Source organism: Lepidochelys olivacea (genome assembly GCF_965140295.1).
Source record: "Lepidochelys olivacea isolate rLepOli2 genome assembly, chromosome: 3".
Taxonomy (NCBI): domain Eukaryota; kingdom Metazoa; phylum Chordata; order Testudines; family Cheloniidae; genus Lepidochelys; species Lepidochelys olivacea.
The window spans coordinates 96,513,991-96,537,963 of record NC_140413.1 but is presented as its reverse complement, the minus strand read 5'-3'; the positions used below and the strand labels follow the sequence as shown (position 1 = coordinate 96,537,963).

At 44.3% G+C, this 23,973-nt stretch overlaps 1 protein-coding gene across 2 annotated transcripts in view; it reads right to left on the bottom strand.

The window, feature by feature from the left end:
• Nucleotides 1–23,973, bottom strand: part of TPD52L1 (TPD52 like 1) — an 85,606-nt gene that overhangs the window by 36,724 nt on the left and 24,909 nt on the right. For both annotated transcript variants that reach the window (XM_084624801.1, XM_084624802.1), the window contains exons 2-3: nucleotides 22,626–22,741; nucleotides 12,316–12,464 (exon numbers count right to left, since the gene is read on the bottom strand). In XM_084624801.1, the coding sequence (XP_084480927.1) occupies nucleotides 12,316–12,464; nucleotides 22,626–22,741 (265 nt within the window). The remainder of the gene's footprint in view (nucleotides 1–12,315; nucleotides 12,465–22,625; nucleotides 22,742–23,973) is intronic.

Here is a 23,973-nt window from a genome sequence, read left to right as displayed (position 1 = left end):
TAGCAGTATTTGCTATTAAATAGCATCCTGGCTCAGTATTCAAGCCACAGATCCTGTCCATGCTAAGAGCCATATTTTCCAAAGCTTAAGTTATTGACATTCATAGCTATGCCCCTAATTGTTTTGGTACAACTAACCGGGGGAAATATAGGAACAGAAGGAATGGTGAAAGCAGCTCTGTGTTTCTCATTCAAAAGTAGGGCTGGTGGAAAATTTTCCATTGAAACCATTTTTGACAGAAAACTGGGTATTAACTATAATTTTTTTTTTAAAGTTGGCTCTCTATATAAAAAACTGAAATTTTCCACAAACACCCCAAATGCCTGAAAACTGAAATATTTTGATTTGGATAGCTCACCCATGGTGCCTCATGGGCATTGTACTTCTGTTTACTCATGTCTTCTCTATGGTCTGTTGTCCTCAGCCAGGCAACATCTCCCATGATGCAATCAAAGTTCCCTTGCCACAATGGCAGACTATGGTGCATCATGGGAGATAAAGTCCAGTCAGGGAGCCTTGCTTATAGAGGAGAATGGGAGCATGAGGTACCTGAAATACAACTCCCAAAAGACACCACAGCTGCATTAATGAATCTAAATGTTTCAGTTTTCAGGCAAAAATATTTTGGTTTTTTAATTTCTGCCAAAAAGTTGAAAATTTCCATGGGAGGGCACGGGGGGAGGGGGAGGGAGAGGGAGCGGGATCCCATTTCACTACTAACTCTAGTCAAAAGCAATAAAACATGAAGAAAGGTTATGAGGCATCTGCAAGAGAATAGGCGTGTAACTTTCAGTCACTTCCTAAAGAACTTGTCTTTCAAAACCCTTCTCTAAAAGTCATTTTCTGTAGTTTTCTGTACTTGCAATGAGAAATACATACTGTAAATTGTCTTTTAGTGGTTAAGGGGAGGAGTCAAGATGAAGCTGGGATTCTACGGTGACATTTTAAATAATTCATTATTTAATAATTTAGTTTATAATCACTGACTTGGGCTTTTAAAACAGTATTACTGCTTTTTATTTCAGTTTCATAAAATGCAATAAATCACCAATATTCTCTATGAATCTCCATACATGTTTTGCTACATGACCTATGGGTTGACTTGCTGTCCATTTAAGAGGAGCTGATTTGATGAGCGGTTTAGGTAAAAGGAGGTTCTGTGACAATTGGAGGCATCATAAGACGGAGTAAAACTGGGGTGTTCCTTGGGAGCCATCAGACTACACTGTGACATGAAAGAAGCTACCACCACATCATCATTAGGAAAAGTTTGGGTATAAGAAATTATTCCCTGGTAATTTACTAGTCCCGATGCTATTGCTACCCAAGATGCTGGAGTGTCCTGCTGCTGCTGCTACCAGAAAGTCCCAGAAGGGCACTGATGGGCAAAACTGCAGGCAAAGTTACCTCTGACTGGATGACCACGGTGAGGATAAAGTGTGGACCAGAGACCTAGGAATCTTTTTGAGATATATTCAGTGCTTCATGAGAGAGATTGGTGTTCACAGGCATAGCAGGATAAATTAACCTGACATCTGTAGTTTTCATCATATGAAATTTAATGGAAGAAACAACACCAGCAAGCACTGAACTCTTTAGAGCTGTTTTTCTTCTCTCTCTTCAACGCTTAGCCAGACAGTTGGCCGTAGTGATCGTTCACCATTTGGTCCATTTCTGCACAACTGTGAAGGCTTGATGGCCTCAGAGTCCAACATCGGAACAGACTTGATGAACCCATATAACAGGTGGTCTGCCTCTGGGACACCTCCACCCCTCGATTGGTGGGATTTTATCCTGGGATGTTACAAGCCACCCAGAGAATGGCGTTTGCTGGCACGTCTTGTGGCATTCTTGCAACATGTCAGAAAAAGTAAGGCGCCATCTGCAGACAATGGCCCTAGTAGTCGGTAGACTGGAGCAGCCATAAACACCTGCATTACAGATGAAGTCATTCCACTTTATGCCCAATGTATGATGTTGGCATTTTGGGTGGAAAGCCTCCAACTTTGCCCAGTCTGAGTGGCGTAGTGTCCATGTTTTGCAGCCATACAACAGTATAGGGAGGATACAGCTCGAATAGATCCTGAACTTGGTTGTCATGCTGAGATGATGTTGGTTCCATATTCATTGTAAACGACCCATGGCAGATGTTGCAATGCCAATCCAATGGAGAACCTCCGTGTGAGAGTTGGAGGAACTGGTGAGTATAGAACCCAAATAGCAAAAGCTGGAGACTGCTTTGACAGTTTCATTATTCAAAGAGATTGGAGTCATGGGTGAATAGATTTTGCAGCTTTGTCTTTGACCGTAAAACATGGAGGCCAATCTTAGCCCACTCCTCCTCCATTTTCTGGAGTGCCTCATGAAACCTGTCGGGGTTCTGTACTAGAAGATCATCATCAGCGTAGTCAAGGTCTGAGATGCCTAGGACCTGACTGAATGCTGCATTATGAAATCTATTGCCTGACAAAAGAGCGCAGGGCCAAGATACAGCCCTGCCTGACACCAGATACTGATTTTAAAAAGGTTCTGACATCCGATTCCCCAGATGTAAATGGGCCGTGGTTCCATTATGTAGCTCTCTAATCAAGTCCAGCAGAGTGGTAGGGACACCTATGCCCTTTAAGGCCTTCCATAGTACAACAGTCAACTGAATCAAATGTAGCCTTAAGATCAATGTATGCTACGTGCAGGGCCTTCCTGAACTCATGGTGTATCTCCGACAACAAGCGGAGGACCAAAATGGCATGGACCTGTTCCTCGTAAAGCCCGACTGTTGGGGGCAATTCTTCCAATGTAGCAGAGGCTCCAAACGTGCCAGCAGAACATGCGTAAACACCTTCCCTGGAACAGACAGCAAGGTGATCAGCCTGTAGCTCTTACATTCACTGTGCGGTCCTTTGCCTCAGAGTGAGATCACAATACCGTCCTTTCAGATGGCTGGCAAGGTTCCTGTTCTCCATACCAGATAAAAGATGGACAGATGTGATTCTGCTATAGGGTCAATAGCACATTTTAGCAGCTCTGAGGGGATGCGATCAGCACCGGCTTCACGATCATCTTTCAGTTTATAGATGACACTCTTCATCTAATGTTGGTGCATCAGTACAAATGTCTGGGTCTGGAACCGCAGTGGGCTGCTCTGAGCAAGCACCAGCCAGAGGGTGGTTCAGGGCACTGTGATAATGTTCCACCCAGCATGAGAGGATGTCATCATTGATTTACATGGATGGCCTTGGCTGCCGTTCAGGATGCTGTTTGTAGCAACTACCTCTTGACTGCTGATATTGCGAATGGCGTGGAATGCTGGCTTCAAGTCGCCCCTGGCTGAGCCAAATTCAACATCCCCCACCACTTGATTATAATATGCCTTGCGATCACAGAGTGCCAGGGTGCTAAATTTTCACTTCAGCTGGTTACGAGCGCGCTTATCACTATGGCAAGCTGTGGCCTTCAATTTAATTATCTGGAAGACCTCCTCTGATAGCCATGGTCAACATGTTGAATGCCTACAGCCAATAGTCTGCTCAGCAGATTGGTAGGAAATAGAAGAGAACAGTGACCAGGCAACCTCCATGTCGTCCGGCAAGTTGGCTAGTGCTGAGAATCTATTGCCAACGTCAATATAAAACCTGTTGACTAAACCTGGCACTTAGCGTGTCAATGTCAAACCTCCTCTTCATCCTCCTCCTCCAAGGGTTTACCTGCTCATCAGAGCGTCAAACACCATATTGGCAACCACTAGGTGGTGATTGTGTCCTCAGCACATTCCGCACCACGATATACTCTACAGGAGGCGAAGAGACGTCTGTCCCATGTGTTGATGTGGTCCAGCTCCTGAGTGATGCCATCATGAGAGATCCATGACATCTGGCATATGCGTCGCCACTTGAACCATGACTCAAGAAGGGAAAGATTCTAGGAGGCGCAGAATGTGAGCAAGTGGCAAGAGTTACCATTGAGTGTGCTTGAACCATAATGACCAATGACCTGTTCAAAACCCATTCACAAGGGGCCAGTATGTATGTTTAGGTGACCCAGGATCACAAGATTGTCATGTGGAGGGACTGTGCATAATAGATGTTCCAATTGATCGTAAAAATGATCTTCAACTGAATCAACAGATTCCTCTATCAGCACACAGACTACTATGACAGTGAGGTAACTGTGCCAACGTTTAAGATGTGCAATAAGTAAACGAGAAGACATGGGCACTGGCAAGGCATCTACAGCTGAGAATAAAGCAGGGGCTTTAACCCTGGTGCTGAGTGCTAAGTTATTCATAATCAAAAGCAAGAGCAAATTATTGTTCTCCCCCACCACCCCAAAAAATATATATATATATACACACACACACACACACACACACACACACCACCTCTTCCCACTGCGATGAGACGGATGCACAGTAATGTGACCCTTTTCTTGGTCTAACAGTAATGCCTTCATGCTATGCAATGCGAACTGTTGAGTCTTTCTCAGCAATTTCCTTCACTTGGGTAGCTAGGTGCAGTTCTGTCCTGCATCTTTGCGGCATGTGCATTTTCAGGGTTCATGTTGGATCTATCCACCTTGCATAATGCCCAAGGCGATATTTCAGACAAGCCTTCATCGCTGATGGCATAGCTCCAACGAGCAATCCCCTACTTCAGATGTTACACTCGCTCCACCACGATGGGGTACAGGTCAGACTGTTTCATTGCATGACTTATGTTACAATATGGAAATGATCAGTGTGTGTTTCTTATTGCTTAGTATCGTATACTGGGAACTGCAAAAAATTCATTTCAAAACATGAAAGCAAAAGAAGTTCACCCACCCAAATGCAAAGCAAATACCTATAACCAAGCAAGAATTCAGATTACATAAGCCCCTTTCCTGGGTAGCAAAATACTAATTAGGAAAATAATTTTAAAAATTATCAGTGGAACATTGTAAATAAAAAAAATTATACCTTAATCCAAAATTGTTAGCTTTGCCTTTAAAACCCACCAACATTGTCCTGCTTCATTAAAAAGTGCAATTATTTATACTTAAACAAAAAAATAATCGCACATACTGCTCTAAGCTAACCAAATTCCTGGCAATCTCTATTCACTGCAAACCTGAGCTCAGGAAAATCATCTTTCTATCTGAATGCCTCCTCACCACCACAAATATGAAATGAATGAAGTTGATTAACTATTCTTTAGGAAGAAAAGAGTACTTGTGGCACTTTAGAGACTAACAAATTTATTTGAGCATAAGCTTTCGTGAGCTACAGCTCACTTCATCAGATGTTTTATATAGGCAAAAAGGCCTGTGAAAATAAAGCTCACCTCCCCAGACATGTAGGTTATGCTAAAATCAACCCATTGTAGAACAACAGAGGAAAAGAATGAACAAGAAAATTGATTATGAACAGATTTGAAATAATTCTAGTCATGACAGAAATCATAGAAACTGGAAGGGACCTTCCTGTCCATCTGGTCCAGACCCCTGCACTGAGGCAGGACTAAGGATTATCTAGACCAGAGTTTCTCGCAACAAAATTTTTGATGGACTCAGAGTGCAGCCACCAACTCTTGCTGACAATTTTTCCGAAAATACTTAACTTTAGGAGAAAAATAATTGTGCACATAAACACATCCAAATCACTGTAATTTATTTACATTATTTTTTATTATGGAGTCTGCAAAAAAAACCCAAAACCCTATGTACAGTCATCTCTATTCTTTACTGGACCTCAACATCATAGAAACACCAATAAGGTGCTTTGCACATTGTCTTTTTTGTTATTGTTTCTTTTGCTTTTTTAGTAAAATGGGGATGTCTGTACAACAGTTCTACCTGGAATTTGCTCCTATTCTTGTGCTCAGCACATGAAATGGAGCAGGAGCCCCTCACTCTGCCCGGGAGCTGCCAAACCCTGCAGCATGCGGAGGCCACTCAACTGCTTGCAACTCTAAACAGCAACTATAAACAGCGAGTGTGGCCCCAGGAGGGGGAAATGCTGACCTCTTTCCGTCTGTCCCTGCCTTCTGCAGCCAGTCAGCGAGACACAGCCCCAGGAAAGATGAGTTGGGAACTCACTGGCTGCCTGCAGAATCCCAGGTTCCCTGTGCTCTGGCCAGATGGGAGCGGGGGAACTGCCCAAAGGAGCACCGAAGTGACCAAAGGCCGCAGCTACCTTCACAGACAAGAGCTGCCTCTGGCACAACTCACACCAGCCCCACGTCTCCAGAAGCACTGCCCAGAGCCCCCAAGGAAGCTGCCCAATGCAGGGCGCCAATCTCTGCTGGTAGTACCAGCAGAAACACCTGTGTGGCGCAGCTTTCTGTCCTTAGTAACAGCTATTAAGGAGCAACAGCGAGGTGCTGCAGGGAGGGGCACTGCTTTGCCCCTTCGCCCAATATCCACCTATGCTTTGGAGGCTGTCGTGGCCACACAAAAAATCCACATGCAGCCACAGTGAGAAACACTGATCTAGACCATCCCTGACAGACCACCCCAGTCTAACCGGTTGTTTTAAAACTTCCAGTGACACATTTCACAACCTCCCTAGGTGATTTGTTTCAGTGCTTAACCAGTGTTTACAGTGAGGAAGTTTTTCCTAATGTCTAACCTAAATCTTGCTGCAATTTAAGCCCATTGTTTCTTGTCTTGTCCTCAGTGGATACGGAGAACAAAGTATCAGGGGGTAGCCGTGTTAGTCTGTATCCCCGAAAAGAACAAGGGTCCGGTGACACCTTAAAGACTAACATTTATTAGGGCGTAAGCTTTCGTGGGTAAAAACACACTTCAGATGCATCAGAGTGGGGGAAGGAACTCTGAACTCTAGAGTACAGATGTGGGGACCGGCATGAAAGACCCCCTAAGCTTATTCTTACCAGCTTAGGTTAAAACTTCCCCAAGGTACAAACTTTTACCTTTTTGTCCTTGGACCTTATGCTGCCACCACCAAGCGTGTTAAACAAAGAACAGGGAAAGAGCCCACTTGGAGACTTCTCCCCCTCCCTCCCCCCCTTCAAAATATCCCCCCAAGCACTACACCCTCTTTCCTGGGGAAGGCTTGATAAAAATCCTCACCAATTTGCATAGGTGAACACAGACCCAAACCCTTGGATCTTAAGGGCAATGAAAAAGCAATCAGGTTCTTAAAAGAGAATTTTAATTAAAATAAAAGAAACTTCTGTAAAATCAGGAAGGGAAATACCTTAAAGAGTAGTCAGATTCAAAACACAGAGAATCCCTCTAGACAAAACCTTAAGTTACAAAAAGACATAAAAACAGGAATATACATCCCATTCAGCACAACTTATTTCATCAGCCATTTAAACAAAACAGAATCTAATGCAAATCTAACTAGATTGCTTACTAACTCTTTACAGGAGTTCTGACCTGCATTCCTGCTCTGGTCCCGGCAAAAGCATCACACAGACGCACACAGACCCTTTGTTTCCCCCCCCCGCTCCAGCTTTGAAAGCAACTTGTCTCCTCATTGGTCATTTTGGTCAGGTGCCAGCGAGGTTATCCTAGCTTCTTAACCCTTTACAGGTGAAAGGGTTTTGCCTCTGGCCAGGAGGGATTTTATAGTTCTGTATACAGAAAGGAGGTTACCCTTCCCTTTATATTTATGACATGCCCAAATAAATCTATTAGTCTTTAAGGTGCCACCAGACTCCAAGGAGAACAAATCATCACTAAAGCTGCAAGTAGTTGGTCACGGCGGTCACTGATTCCGTGACTTTGTGACCTCCGTAGTGGCTGGTGCCAGCTCAGGGGCTGCCCCAGCTGGGCAGCCCCTGGGCCAGCAGCAGCAGTTTGGGTGTGTAGGAGGGGGCTCAGGGCTAGGGGCAGGGGGTTGGGGAGTGTGGGGGGGTGCTTACCTCAGGGTGGGGGACTCCCTGGCTCCCACCTGGCATGGCACCTCTGCAGCAGAAGGGTGTCCGCACCACATGCTGCCCGTGCCCACAGGTCCCGCCCCTACAGCTCCCATTGGCTGTGGTTCTGGGCCAATGAAGCTGCGGCAGCCAGCGCTTGTGGCAGGAGCAGTGGAGCCCCTGCCCTGGCCCCTGCCTCGGAGCTGCAGGGACACGGAGCTGGGTAAGAAGCCCCGCCAACTCTCCCTCCCCCAGTACGAGTGGTGTGGCCCAGCCACTCCCCGCCACCAGTACCAGTGGAGGTCCCAGGCAACCTCCCCCAGCACCATTGTTCCCTCTAAGCTGTGCGCGCGCACACTGATATTAAACCCCACGCACATGGCGAAACACCATGCGCGCTCCAGCTTCGGTGGCGGCTTTTTTTTGTGTGTGTGGTTTTTCTTTTGTTTATTTGTTTGGTTTTTTTGTTTGTTTGTTTCTTTACACACTTCACCAGCAGCACAGAAGAAATTTTTTGCACACACAGCCTGTTAAAAATTAGAGGGAACATTGCCCAGCACCTGTGGCGCCCTGCCCAAGTTTTAGTCAGGGAGAGTATTTTTAGTAAAAGTCATGGACAATGAATTTTTGTTTACAGCCTGTGACCTATCCATGACTTTTACTAAAAATACCCATGACTAAAACATAGCCTTTATCACCACCTTCCTCTTTGTACCAACCTTACACATACTTGAAGACTTCTCATATCCCCCTTCAGTCTTCCTTCTCCAAACTAAATAAACCCAAGTTTTTCCAATCTTTCCTCATAGATCTAGACCTTGAATTCATTTTTGTTGCTCTCCTCTGGGCTTTCTCCAATTTGTCCACCTTTCCTGAAGTGTGGTGCCCAGAAAGGGAAAAAGTAAATAAGTTAGTTCAAACAGAAGGTATTTTGCATTCACGGCTGAAAGATTTGAATAGCCTTCCGGGTTTTCCTTTTGAAAGCTACTTCGCTGCAAAATGCCAGAGCTATTGTTGTAAATATAGCATCCCGCTGGAATTAATGGGAGTTGCCTGTGTGCACAGAGGGCAGAATTTAGCTCTGTGTGTGCTACTGTCCCAGAGCTATGTGGCGACCTTGCAGGCAGCTTGAATCCATAGGAAACATTAGTCCATGTAGCCCATATTTATGGTCTTCCACAGTATGGAAGAAAAGCCATGGACATTTTCTGCTGGACAGAATCCTTTGAAGGTGACATTTCTGGCACTATCAGTAACACTTCAACGAAGCTGGTGAAGATCTAAAATGTTTTCAAATCTAGATGCCTACAGTTAGGGCCTATATCTACAGTTAGGCAGCAAGCAGATTTTCAAAAGGCACAAATAGCAGTTAGGTGCTCAAGTTACCACTAATTTTTGGGTACCCCCCATTTCTAGGAGCCCATTTAGGCTCTTTCCTAAAAATCAATGATGGGTTGGGTGCATTTTTCTTCACGCTTTTGAAAATCTCCCAACATTAAAAAAGGAGCCTTATTTCTGGAAATGCTGAGCGTCTACAAATCCCATTAATCTCGGCTTGAACATCAGGGTATTTTAATTAAGATATCTAAGTATGGATTTACAAGCCTAAATTTGGGCACCCAAATATTTTGGCCTTGGTTCTTTAATTGGCTCCTGATTTAATAAGGATGAAGGCAAATATAAACAAGGAAACTTTGTGGGTGAGGCACTGACTCCATGCTACCACACTGAATTAATAATGTTATTAGGGTGACCAGACCAGGGCTGCCCGGGGGGGGGGGGGAAGAGCAAGTGGGGTAATTTGCCCCAGGCCCTGGGCTCCACAGGGGCCCCCACGAGTATATAGTATTCCAACTTTTTTTATGGAAGGGCCAATGGCGTAGCCAGGTTGAGCGAACAGGGGAAGCGATCACAAAAAAGGCGCCACCCGCTGCGGCACTTTTACTCACCCGGCGGTGCTCCAGGTCTTCGGCGGCAGGTCCTTCAGAGCCGCCAAACAGACCTGGAGCAAGTGAAGGACCCACCGCCGAAATGCCGCCGAAGACCTGGAGTGCTGCTGGGTGAGTAAAAATTAAAAAGGCACTTAATTAAAGGCCCCCTGAATCCTCTGGGCAGCCCTGGACCAGACAGCAAGTGTGAAAAATCGGGATAAGAGTGGGGGTGGGAGGTAATAAGAGCCTATATAAGAAAAACACCCAAAAATCGGGACATCTGGTCATCCTAATTGTTATTAGAATATTTATTCAACCTACGGTCATCTTCTACCACCAAATTTTTGCCGGGAGAGATCCTTCAATGTGAATTCCCACTGAAACCAACAGAAGTCCAGGCTGTTTAGCACTTTGCAGATCTGGATGCTTTATGGGGAGGCACAAATGGGAATTTATTACCCATCTCCAGTTAACTTTCAGTGGGAGATAGGTGCCTAAACTGCCCTTTGTGCTTTGGAAACTCTTCCTTACCGCTCTTAATTTTTAATTGTAATGACTGTCCTGATGATCAGGTCTCATGCAAATCATCCTGCTTATGTGCCCCGTCTATAGAAGCTTAAAACTGACAAGTTTGATTTAGAAATTTTGCCAGGCTGCCTCACTGAAGTTTTAGTTCTGGTGCCTCATGTCCCCATTCTTTCATTAGGCCTGGCTGAACTACATCTTCCATGTTTTGGAGTGTTTGCATTTATTAAAAACGCACACAAAGCCAAACCTTTACATGGAAAACACAATTTTTGTTTTTGCTTTTTTAAAAAATAATTTTGCCAAAACAACAATTTTCTATCACAAAACAGCTTTGACAGAGAACTTCCACAGTTACACTAGATCAGTGGTCCCCAAACTTTTTACCTCCTACCCCCCCCTTTAGCCCTGTCTCCGCCCCCCCCCCCCCACTCCCAGAGCCGGGTCCAGGAATGGGGGGTGCAGAGGGGGTAAAGGCTGGGGTCCCAGCTGGAGCTCGGGACAGGGCTGAGATCAGAGATTTGGCCAGGGCCCTGGGAGAAGGGGCTGGCAGCCGGGGCAGGAGCCAGCAGCGGAGCTGGGTGGTGCTCCTGTCCCACTCCCCGTGAGAGCTGGCCCAGGCCCTGGCCATGACCCCCGGATCGTTCCTCTGTGCCCCCCTACCAGGGCGCACCCAACGGTTTGGGGACATCTACACTAGATTTTCCTTTTTATTTATTATTCATTCAGTACTCAAGTGCTGTAATTTTAGGGAAGATACAATGTGTTCATAAATATTGATGTTGAATTCCCACTCAAAGTGAAAAACTCAACCTTAACTATGGAGCTGAGACCTGCACCTCAATAACGACTGTAGGCCTTCTCGCAGTTTTAGAGCTTGTTGTTTTGTCTGTCTCTTGTTTTGTTGAAATTCCATTTCTCCCAGTCAGCTTTTACCTCTACATAAAAAGTTATTCAGTCAGAGTGCTGCTCCTGCCCTAGGTCTCTACATTTTGTGGCGGACTCAGGGTAGGTCTTATCACTGTTTTCTTTACATGCATCAGTAACTCCTTTCCCCATGCAAGGCCTACGTTAGTTTTACCCGGCAGCACAAACAAAAAAAATCCCCACCCTAAAAACAAGCAACCCCTTTTTTCAAACACACCCTTTTGGCAGACAACAACGAGCTAGACCATGAGGGTTCTACAGTATCATTGGTTTGCTTTTTAAAAGATTTACAGACAGACTTTTACTGAGCTGGTTTGTTAACACTTGAATTTCAATTACCATCATTTATACATTGCAAGTGGTATACCAATACCCTGCATTTCTACAGTACCTTTAATTCATGGATCTCACCTAAATTGAGCTTCTCCACATTCTTGGAAACTAGGTAAGTATTCTTGATATCTATATTACACACAGGTAAACAAAAGCCGACACACAAAGTGATTTAACTAAGCTCAAACTTCAAGCCAATAGCAAAGCTCTAAATAAAGTCAGAAATCATGAAGTTAAGTCCCTCTGTTCTAACCACTAGACACAGCACTGTTTCTCCTATGACTATTGCCCGATTTCAGTTACTGAAGTAAACTATGAAAAACTGTAGAAAATGCCCATATGGAGTCATACATAATAGTTCTGTGAGCACTGGAAGTAATTTTTTTAATTCAAGCAGAAGTATGTTTCTTGTTGCTGCTGCTGTTTTGATACACAGAAAAAAGCTAAGTAGGAAAACAAATATAATGCCATCAGATCAAAAATATTCTCCCACTAATCTGGGGTTCGTGTGATATGGGCAGCATTTGGTGGGGTACTGTAGGATTTTTGTCGTCGTCATCATAGGATTTTTTTGAACCACTTAAGTGCTTTGAAGAACCTGCCATGTCAATTCCTGCAGCTTGCTCAAGTTTGGCCACATTTTTCAGCAGATAGCACTGTACGAGGCCCCAAAATACAAAGTACAATAATATGCTACTTAGTGGAGAAGAATGAATTTGTACAGGTTTTGTACTCACGCAGAAGTCGTCTGCATGTCGTGCCAGCTTTTGCTAAAGTTCTGTTTCAGCTCATTCATCAGGTTGATACCAAGCTTTTGTTTTATTTCTGCCAGGTGCTTTTCTTTGGCTGCTAACACTTGCCGTAAAGTTGAAATTTCATCCTCTAGCTGAATAGAATAAAAAAAAAGTTAGCTAGTCATGGAAAGATAAATAAGTATCACATGGTCAGAGTTAAAAATCTCGACTGAGGTTCACATGAATCTGTATTTGACAGTGAGGCATATGTGGGGGAAAGGGGATTAAAGCAATTTTGCTGGTCCCTGGGAAGCTACCCGGACTACCACATCCATTATTACAATTCTGGTCAAAATGCACATCTCCTTAAATGTATGGCCCCACACTCCTCACATACACCTAGTAAAGGGGAGAGTTCTCTCACCATTGGGAAGCAACTGTGCAGCAAAATCTGCTTGGGGGCATCACCAGTCTTTACATGACACAAGCACTTGATTCACACAGAAAATGGGAATGGGTAGGAGCAGGGGAAGACCATGTAACACAGCCACCTTCCTTTGAATGCGTGAGCTTTGCATTTCCTATTTACAGCTGCCGCTTAAAAAGTATCACAGCCCTCCTGTCTCGGAGCATATAAAATACACATACCGCTCCCCAGCTTAATAGGTTTTAAATAAAGAACATTGTTTTTCAAAAGCCATTATGCTTTTTCTGTGGGAGACTTTTAATCTCTGTTGCTGTTTTATATGGTTGAAATAATAAAAATATATATTTTTAAAGTATAAGATGTTACCAAGGGTGGCCAAGTATGAGTCAGAGTACAACAGAGACTCTTATAGCGTGGATACAGGGACTGCTATTGAAACTGGCCCTTGCCTAAGGGGTTTGGTGTGCATTGCCATAAACCTCCTTGCCCAGCCTAGCCACGTCCTCAGGGCTAGTAACAATCTGGCCTGTAATTTATCAACCCATCCCAAGATAAAGGGGAAGGAGACATTTCTAGAGAAAAACACTTCACTACATTTAAGGTACCAGCTATAGAGCCTAGAAAAACATAGTGCTGAAGACCAGGCTACACATTATCGGCCTGGTTCTCCGCTTCACGGCAGCCCCTTAATGTCACTCCAGCAGCCAAAGGGGCTGACTAGAGAGAGTTGAAGGGCTCACCAGGAATTTTCCTGGCAAAGAAGAAATTCCTGCTTTATAATAAAAGGAGGCGGAGCAGAGCTATACCATCTCCCTCACATCCCCTGGTATATGGACTCGCCGGGAGAAAGGGAGTGGTTGAAGAGCCCTCTCTACTCTGGCTATCCCATTGGCTATAGGGATCCATGGGCAATCCAAGCATAAAAGCTAGAGCAGCAGCCCTGAAGACCTGAGAATACCAAAGGCAAAAAGGTGTCTTAAAATCACTTTGCTTGTCCACACCCAGCTTGGGAGTGGAGGAACAGAGAATCAAGGCCTATGCCTTTAGTCTTCTATTTCTGAAAAGTTTTTGGACTTGATAACTACAGACTAAATTTTACTTGTGGGGGAAAAGTCAGTGGGACTCCTTGCATAGACACAAAACAAGCAGACAGACACTGCCCTGTAATCTGCCATCTAATCTTTAGTAACATTTTAGTTAAGGGGAGAAAAAAGGAAACTAAGAACTGACCTTGAACTAACCAACTTGTGCATGAGTAAGTTCTAAAGAATATGTTCAGTCCAAAGCAATCTATGGTGCTACTGTTCGTACTCTGGCAGACATCTTTTCAAACACAATTTTTCAGACTTCATTTTATACAAAATAATGGGGTTACCTAGCATACGAATAGGACATTTGGCTAAGGAGAGGACAACTAGAAACAGTTCACCATTTATTCAATCTTCTATGCCATTAGTCCGCATAGGGCTTAAAATCTCTACCCCACAGAACAAGCAGCCCCATGTAATAATTAAGTTGCAGTCGTGGTGAAGGTGAAGGACAAATATAGTTATTCTTGACAACACAATTAGAATTTCCATTAAAACGGTTTTGTTTTTTCCTGTGTATCCTATTTATAGATATCTATGTGTAGGATGGCCAACTTTCTAATGTCTGAAAATTAGACCCCCAACCTATCCCTTCCCTCAAGGCCCTGCCCCTGCTCCACTTCTTCCCCAAGGCTCCGCTCACTCCTCTCCTGCCTCCCTCACTGCTTTCTCCCCTCAACTCCAGCCTGAACAGCCCCAAGGGACTTGGCATGCTGGAGCTGGCACCTGGCAGTGCAGGTCAGAAGAGTGCTGCGGCTGCACAGGAGTAGCCAGGCAGCCCCACTGGTGAGCTAGGGCACGGCCCTCTTGCCCAGCAGCCCCCGCTTCCCTCGGCGCTGTCTGCCCAGCAGCCCCCGCTTCCCTCGGCGCTGTCTGCCCAGCAGCCCCCGCTTCCCTCGGCGCTGTCTGCCCAGCAGCCCCCGCTTCCCTCGGCGCTGTCTGCCCAGCAGCCCCCTTCCCCACCCGCTCGAGCCCTCTCTGCCCTGGAGCTGCCTGAGAGAGTGGCTGGGGGAAGAACCAGCTGGTGGGACAGCTCACCTTCCTTCCCTCCTGGGGAACATTCCATGCCTGCTTTTACGGGAAGATCTTGGTGGATGAGCTACATGCAGGACCACTACCAATAACTGGGATATGCATTATCATACTTATTGCCAAAAGCAGCTAAATCAGTAAGCCACTGCAACGGCCTTAGCATAACTAAGCAAGCAGCTGGGGGCAGGGGCCATTTGACCCTCTGTCCTTCCTGATAAGATCTGAAATTGCTGAGGTATGTGTTTTAGAAAAACAGGAAGCTTATCCATATCTGCCCTGTGGGATGTGTTTGTGAGGGCCCTCAAACCATGCGGGCTCTAACAAAACCAAAACACACACCACATCTAATTGATGGTTTAAGAAAAGCTTCTTGCTTAACCTTTGAAATTGCTTGCTTAACAAGTTCTTTTTTTGATTGACAGGTTATTGTTACACAACCCCGAATAAATAAGGAGAGAAAGTATGGGGTAGTTGGACTCTTCAGAAACACTTCGTGGACATATCGTAGGGTCTTGAGTGGCAACTGAGTGACAGGCCAATTGGACAGCTGTTGTTGTACCACTCGAAGACTGCTCCAGACTTTGGTAATTATTGATTTTGGGGGCATTTTACTAACCTGTTGCGGACGTGTCTAAGCGCTTGAGACTAAATAAAGTGGAGCTTTAAGTGAAAGCACTCTTGTGGTGGACTGTTCATGCCAACCACCTATCAGACGGCCTGTCTCCACTGATTTATTTCCTGCCACTGCCTTACCAAGAGTAATCGTTACCAAGAGCTTTGGATGTTTAGAACCACGGTAACACACTGGGAGTCCCTCACCCTGCTCACCATGGACCCCCACACTCCTCAAAGGAGCTGCTTGCGGCCTGAGCTTGTGCATGTATGCCACAGGAGCCACCACTTCAGGGTGGGCAACAGGCTGCCACTCCCCTGCCCCACAGCCCTGCAGTAACTGGACTTTTAGTGTCCGGTTAGTATATCAGACCAGATTCTGCCAGGTTCCCTTTTCAACCTGACTTTCTGGTTGAAAACCGGACATCTGGGAACCCTATCTAAGTGTTCTGGAATCCCCTTGATCCTATTGGACATTGTACGATTTAACCCTCTAAACTGCAAAGAATGAGGCAAGCACTAGTGAATAAAGCAGTGACTTCCAAGTCTGGTTTCATACTACTGATCCCAGAGCTGTTTTTATCTTGCACACTAATGCATTCTCTTACTCTGAAAATAGACCAAAGGTTCACTGGTCTTTTAAAAAAATCTCACTCTTTAATCCCCACCCTCTCAGTTTCTCATTTGCCATTACATGGGATCTAAGTTATTCAAGAAGCTTGGGAATTAATCAGAAATTCTAGGCACATGGGGTGAAATCCTACCCTATTGAAGTCAATGCAAAATCTCCTGCTGACTTCAACAGGCAGGATTTCACCCATAGATGCAACGAAGTGTTATAATCTGCATGATCCAGAATAACTTTTCATTTTTCCAGTAAATTTAGTGGGCACTGGATCGTAAATAACTAATTTAAGAATTCCTTCCTCTTGCCATTGCAGAAACAGCAAAATGAAACATCGCAAAGAATCAGCACCACTAGGGAAGAAACCAGGTTCTGTGAAGGAGTAACTGAGCAAGTGTTTCTAGAAAGAAGAAAATAAACCATTCTGGTTTAAAACTAATTGGATTATGTATGTATTGATTGGATGTTGAATGTTAGAATTCAATTACTTGCCACCCAAAATCAAAACTCCGGGTGCATCAGTTCACCCCACTAACGCTATTAAACAGTTTAAGGTTAAGCCAAAACCAGTATCTTATATTACTTACAGATACTTAAACATTAATGCTTACCATACGGACTAACACCAATTGATCATTACATACCTGTCTGTGGGAACATTCAAAGTCTTTTTGATTAAAATTACTTTCCATTTGTTCCGTTAGAGAGATAACTAAGTCTTCAAGGCTCTATGTAAGCACTAACCCTTTGCATTCTGTTGAAACACGGACAACATTATGCACTCTATTAGAGGAAAGCAGAATGTTTTTTAAAACATCCATTCTTAAAGGAAACCATCGACTTGAAATCTCAACAGTTTAAAAAAAAAGTTAAACAGTTTCAGATAGTTGCTCAGATACCACCACCATGACTGGGGACTTGTAAGTAACTTGCTGAAAGGCTTAGGGATTTCTAATTAAGCATGTGCAGAAGTGTGTGCTAGGTCAGGACCACAGAGAGAGAGGAGACACAGTCCCCCTGATCATTTTTGTGGGTTATAGAATCACATTTATCTTATTTTTTCTCTCCCCTGTTGTTACTTAGGAGACTCACATAACCATCAGAGGAAGCTGATGACCACCAAAATTATGTTACCCCTGAATAGTCTATTAGCTTTCCTACTGACTTCAGTAGGAGCACTCATGCAAGTAAGATTACACATGTGCATACTTTTTTGCAGAAAGAGGCCCTAAGTGTCCACATTTTTTCTGAAACTCAGACTCCTTGTGACGTACATAACTGAACTTCCTTCAAAAACCACGTTCTGACAGAAACTCCTGATCCCATGTGAAATTTTAGGGCAGGTCTGCTATAATTTTGGGATGTGAAGTGGCCCTGTGGTACATTTTCACTTTCAGATTGTTACAGGAATATACAATCATTTTTATGTGCACTATAGAAATGCCTGAAGGCCTCAGTTAGGATCAGGGCCCCACTGTGCTAGCCAATGCACAAATGCAAAGTAAGAGACACTCCATGCCCTGGAAACCTTACCATCTAAAACAGACAAAAGGAGAAAGGGAGTTAGGAGTGTAATACAACATACAAGTGTAACCCACAAAGAGATTACCCAAATTCCTGGGGCTGTGTCTGCTGGCAGCTCAGGGAGAGGCACACTGTCCCTGGTAGGGAGGGGGAGCCAAGGCAAACTCAGAGTCTGCCTGGCAACCAATAGGGCGTGAGATGCCCCTCCCAGGGAGTTCAGGAAAGGGGAGAAGCCATTTTCGAGTCAGTCTGGAGCCAGCCGGGGCAAGTGCAGGACTTGCTGTGTGGGGAGCTGATAAGTCCCAGGCCTGCATGCAGGGTTCCCCCTGAGAACTGGCCTCTAGGGACCTGAAAGCAAGATTTCCTCAGCTGGGCTTTGGTTCTTCTATCCTGATGATTCCTAGTTCATAGAGTTTTGCTGGGAAACTTCCCCGGCCAGGCTGATTTTGCCCTCCAGCTCCCTAGGTGAGACCAGTCACCACATAGTCAGCTCTGCTCTGGCAGCTAGTTCAGGGCTGCTGCCTGCTCTCTCTCTCTGTGTATGTATGTGTGTGTATATATATATATATATATATATATATATATATATATATATATATATATACACACACACACACATATACACACACACACACACACGTACGTGTATGCTGGGCTAGTAGATTACAATTTGGATTTTAGTACAGTTGTGTAATCTGCACCTTGAGCCCTGCACCCCTTTGTGGTGAGGGGAAATCCTGGGACCAAAGTAACCTGATTCCAGCCTGAAGAGAATCCCTGCCAGCAGAGATCAGCCCCTCTGCTGTGACTGAGGAGTCCAGAGTCATCTCTGAACCTGAGGATCATTCATGGAGTTTGAGAGTGCACCACCTTTTAGTCAGTCAGGGAATTTGTTTTGGGACCCCCCCCCAACTCCCTGAACTGTGTCCCCAAGCCAGGGAGTAAGGGTTTTGTGATTTTATAACCTGCTGCATATTAAACCTGTGGAAGGATTTACCACCTTCTCCCACTTGTGAGTGCTTTGGGCTTTACTGAACCCAGTCAGCCACACTGCTAAACCACTGCAGAGAAGAATTTTGTGGTCATAAGTCATCAAGGGCTCCAACAAAGTACGCATACCAACGGGACACTAATCTTACATTTGCTACATCAAGTCACGTGACTGGGGAAAGTCACAGGTATTAACAGCGTGGGCACCGATGAACTAAATATAGTGTTTTACCCGGTTGTGTGTGTCTCCTGTTTAATATAATTATTGTGTTGAATATATTGTATGTGTTTGTGTTCTTTCTTGGAAGTCTCCAACTATCTGGCAAGTAAGTGGGGATTACCCTGTGGTTAGAATTTTCCTCCCAAGCTGCCCTGGTGACCCTGCCAGGAAGGAACGAGGGGGGTGGAGGCACCACCAAATAAATTCATAGGAAAAAATAAAGAAGATACACCCTGCTGAGTGGGTGGCAGGATCCAGAAGAACCCAGACCTGTCCATCAAAACCTGTACGCAGATTGGCATTAAAGAAGGTAACCGGGTGGAGAGGGGGCGCTACACAAGCAACGTGGTAAGTATGATGAAAAGCACACCAAGTAGTGGGTGTGTGTGATCCATCCCCAAGACCAGCAACATACAAGGCAAGGGGGAATTAAAAAAAAAAAAAGAAAAAAGACAACACATTTTATATAATCGGATATATGCATACACACATTACATATCTTATTTTGTTTTTTTAAATAAATACACATCAAGCATACCTGAAAGACACCCATTCTATTAACTGATCTCTTGTAGGCTTCAAGAAAGAAGTGGGCCCTGAGGAAGGATTTGAAGAAGAGGCTAGGTGTCCTTACTGACGGACACAGGGAGAACCCCTCATGTACAAGGAGAATGTGGCATAAAGCACAGAGATAACTGTGAAAGACGTGTACCGTTGGGCTTGTGTGTCAAGATTAGCATTACTGGTGGAGAGGAGGGTGGAGGTAAGGTGGAAGAGAGCTCTACAGGAACGTGAAGCTAAAGCAGAGAGGGGAGACTGGCAAAGGCAGAAATGGCAGCTGCATCCAACTCCCATTGTAAGTAACTGAAGTTACTTTCAATGGGAGTTGGGAGTCTAAAAGCTTGTGTGCCTTAGGGCACGTCTTCATTGGCAACGTTAAAGCGCTGTTGTGGCACTGTTTTAGAGAGCTCTCCCAGCGCTCTTAAAAAAAAAAAAAAAAAAAAAGAACCCACCTCGATGAGGGGCATGGTTCCCAGTGCTGGTGCACTATCTACACTCGCCCTTGACAGCTCTGAAACTTGCAGCGCTCTGAAGTGCCAGCATAGACAAGCCCCTAGAAAAAAAATCTCTTCCAGGAAACTTGATCTTAATTTTAGTCTTAGAACCTCCCCCAAATTCTCCAGACTTTTTCTAAATGCAATGCTCAAGCATTTTCCCTTTGAACATAATTACATGCCACTGGAATGCCATGAGCAATTTAAAACAGTCTTATGAGCCCAGCGACCTAGATACTGTAATTCTAGTGACAACAGAACAACTTTCAGTTTGTCTTTGTATACTTGAATTAAGGGTCTCATCCCGTGTGGTGGGTTCCAAGTGCCCTCAATTCCTGCTGACATCAATGAGTGAAGGGTGCTCAGGACCTCATAGGATGAGACTCTTGGGGAACTCATCATTCTCAGATAACTATAAGGAGTTTTCTTTATTTTCCTCCTTCTCTCTCTTTCAGTCTGTTTGGCCAGGAAAGCATGCAAATCAATGAATCCAAGAGCTACAATATGCAAGCTTACACACATTTTCTTTAAACATGAAATAACTCCTACCCCATCTGCATGTCCTGAGCCGGATATATAAATATAATTAATAGTCATACGTAAGCTTCCTTCCTATTATTTACAGGTGTACAAATGCACTATAGAAGCAAGATGTACCTAACATTTTTGAGACATTAGATCTTCCCACAGCCTTAAAAGCCCAACTGGGCAGAAACAAACAGTTGGCTTTTACTCCTCCAGGAAATCACAAGTCAGAGTACAGAATGAAAAAACAAACAAAATTCTCAGTGGCTAAGTTCAAAAATCAAATAAGGTCATGGAGGATAGGACAATCAATGGCTATTAGCCAAGATGGTTAGGAATGGAACCCCATGCTCAGGGTGTCTCTAAACCACCAATTGCCAGAAAGCTGGGGCAGGATGGCAGGGAATGGATCATTTGAGAATTGCTCTGTTCTGTTCATTCCCTCTGAAGCACCTGGCATTGGCTACGGTCAGAAGACAGGATACTGGGTTAGATGGACCACCGGGCTGACCCTGTATGGCTGTTCTTATGACTATTAACTGCAATTTAAATATTTTTACTGCATAGTGGAGAAAGTCTAGTCTCTGCTAATAATTGTCCTTTGAATTACATCATCTAGTCCTGTATCAGCCTCCCATTGTTGTCAGTACCAGATGCTCCAGAAGATGGTTCAATGACAGAAAAACTTTCCTATGACCCTGCCAACTGTTAGTGTCTACTCATGCACTGAAGCTTGAAGGTTTTTGTCCCTTCCCAAACGTTTGGCTTATTAAAATCCTTAGAATTGGAACTTTTAGTGGTTTTGAATTTCCCACCTTCTGGTTTCACTGATTGCCCCTTTCTTATAGTATTATGAGAAAGTGAATAGAAGTTCGCAATCTACCTTCTCTTTACCCTTCCTTACTGTGAATACTTTTCTCACAATCCCTCATTTGTCTTCTCTAAAGTAAACAATTCCAATTCTTTCAATCTGGCTCCATATGAAGGTTTTTCCATGCTTCTAATTGGCTGCCCCTGAACCTCATCTATTTCTTCTGTATCATACAGCAGACACCATGGGGGAAGACTGCACTCGGACTGGATTTAAGCCTGATGTTGACTCTCTTCCTAATCTCACCAAAACTAAATCAATAGTGCCATGTAATTTCATCCAGTTCAAGCTCCCGCAACTTCCTTCAGCCATCTGGGATTTATTTTTTTGTAAATTCTCTTCGCAGTACTGTAAGAAGTTGTGTTATGATGTTGCAACCACTATCAGTGGCGTTTTCTCTAAGAATCATGTAATCAGTTCTTTTCAGTAAGTGTGTCATAGGCTGGCTGGCCCTTCTAGAGAGAGAGATCTCAGCCCACCTGTGACACAGCTGATTTGCCTCCCCAGGTGGAAAGAATGAATGAGTCAAGTCACTTGACAGGCAGTCATGTGACTAAACCAGGGTTTCTGAGGGTTAGAAAAACAGAAGCTTGTGAACAGCTAAAGTGAGGCACTGCAGAGTGGACCAGCAGGAAGAGAGACTCTCTTGCAGTGGTCCCTCAGGAAGGGAGTCATGGCTGGGTAGAAAGACCCAGCTGAAAGTTGTCTCTTCCATTTGGGGAGTGGCAAAGAAGGCAAGCCAGGCCAGGCCTTAGGTCTTCTCCTGTGAACAGAGAACAAGCCAATACCTCAGGGAGGAGGAGTTGGGCCCAGCTTTAATGGGTAGGAGGATGGAAGACCTTTGATGTTTGTTTTGGAACTTTGTTTTAAAACACACCATACTTCAATAAGAGTGATTGTTACTGGACTTATGAAAGCCTTTTGTGCATGAGTTGTGGTGTATCGGGGAGCCTGGAAGAGGGGAATCCGAGGCAGGGAGCCACAGAGCCAATTCCAAGCCATGAGGGGCTCTCAGGAGGCACTTGACAAAACATCATGCCACAAATCCATGGTCTTGAAAGAATATGGGTTCTTTCAGGGGTCTTTCATTATATGTGCTGCAAATTTAAGACTAATGACACATGGCTCATTTGTTAAAATAGCACACCCACTAATTTTACCTCTGCCTTTATCTTTACTAATAGATTATTAGTTTTCCAAAAATAATCAACAGAATGAATCATCTTGCACTAGTCTAGAATTAAAGGAAACATAATGTACTTGTGACATCTGCACTTTATCCTGCTAATAATATTTATACCTCTGGAATTTGGAAGTTAATATCCAGGGGATCAAAAGCATTACCTTGGCTAGCTCAATCTTTAACTCTTCTTTCTCTTCTTCAGAAATAATGCTTGTGAAATCAATATCAGTGACTGTTTCTTCATCTGTCTCGTGCAATGGCTGTGTTTCCAGCAGACCTTTGAAAATAAGAAAGTAACTGTCAACAAAACTCTTACAATACATTTCACTGAGTGGTGATGGGGAGGGGGCAGAAGGTGGCCAACTGTACGAAACCTAAATAAAGGCTAACTTTTGTTACATGCACTAGAGTTATCCAGGTCTTTCTAATACATCCCATTTGGATTCCTCTTTTTTTTTGCTTTTATAAACCTATTGCAAATGATAGATAATCACAGAATCATAGAAATGCAGGGCTGGAAAGGACCTCAAGAGGTCATTGAGTCCATCTCCCTGCCTGAGCCAGGGTTAAGTATACCTAGGCCATCCGTGACTGGTGTTTGTCTAACCTGTTCTTAAACACCTCTAATGATGGGGATTCCACTTCTTAAGTACTGTTCCAGTGCTTAACTATCCTTTTCGTTATAAAGCTTTTCCTAAGATCCAACTGTGATGACTGGAGCTTGATGGATGCATTACCTAGTGGTTAGGGAGTCATTTTTTTTAAATGAAGCAGGGAATTGGTAGAGGAGCCTAGGCCCTCCCACTCCACCGGGCTACAGCTCCAGACCCCATGAGGGTTACCAAAGGCCAGGCACCCACGAGTGCCTTATGATTGCCATCTCTGGGACACTTACTACCTCCCATGCTATAGTCCAAGCTTTATAGTCTGTAGCAAAACTGGGAAAAAAAAAAAAAGGTACTGACTGCATCTTTAGTCTGTCTGGGCCTACCAGGTAGGTTCCTCTTTTCCCAGAGGAGCTGCTCCAGCATCCTTTCACAGGAGCACCCAGGACAGGTCCTTCTCTCTGCCTTGTCAGCCCCTTTCTGAGCTGTCTGGCTTCCTTTTAAGCTCCATTTCCACCTGGAGCATGCGCTGCAGATGTGGCTGGGCCCAAAATTGTTCTTTAACCCCTTCAGTCCTAGTGTGAGGCTTACACACCTCATTACACCAACCTAGATCTCCCTTGCTGAAACTAAGCGGATTACTTCTTGCACCAACCTTGATGGACATGGAGAAAAATAGTATTTTATTGTATTTTTTGTAGAATATTGACATGAAGGCACCAACAAGATCAAGAAATCAATCATCACTGGATGCAGCATACAACACTACTGCATGATACAGTATAGAAGAAAAGAACATGAAAAAAACCTAGTTTTTTCTTCAAATTAAAAAAATAAATATGGATCACTGCTGTGTGATGTCCACAACAAGGATGACAATATAACTGCTGGTCAGTATAGCACT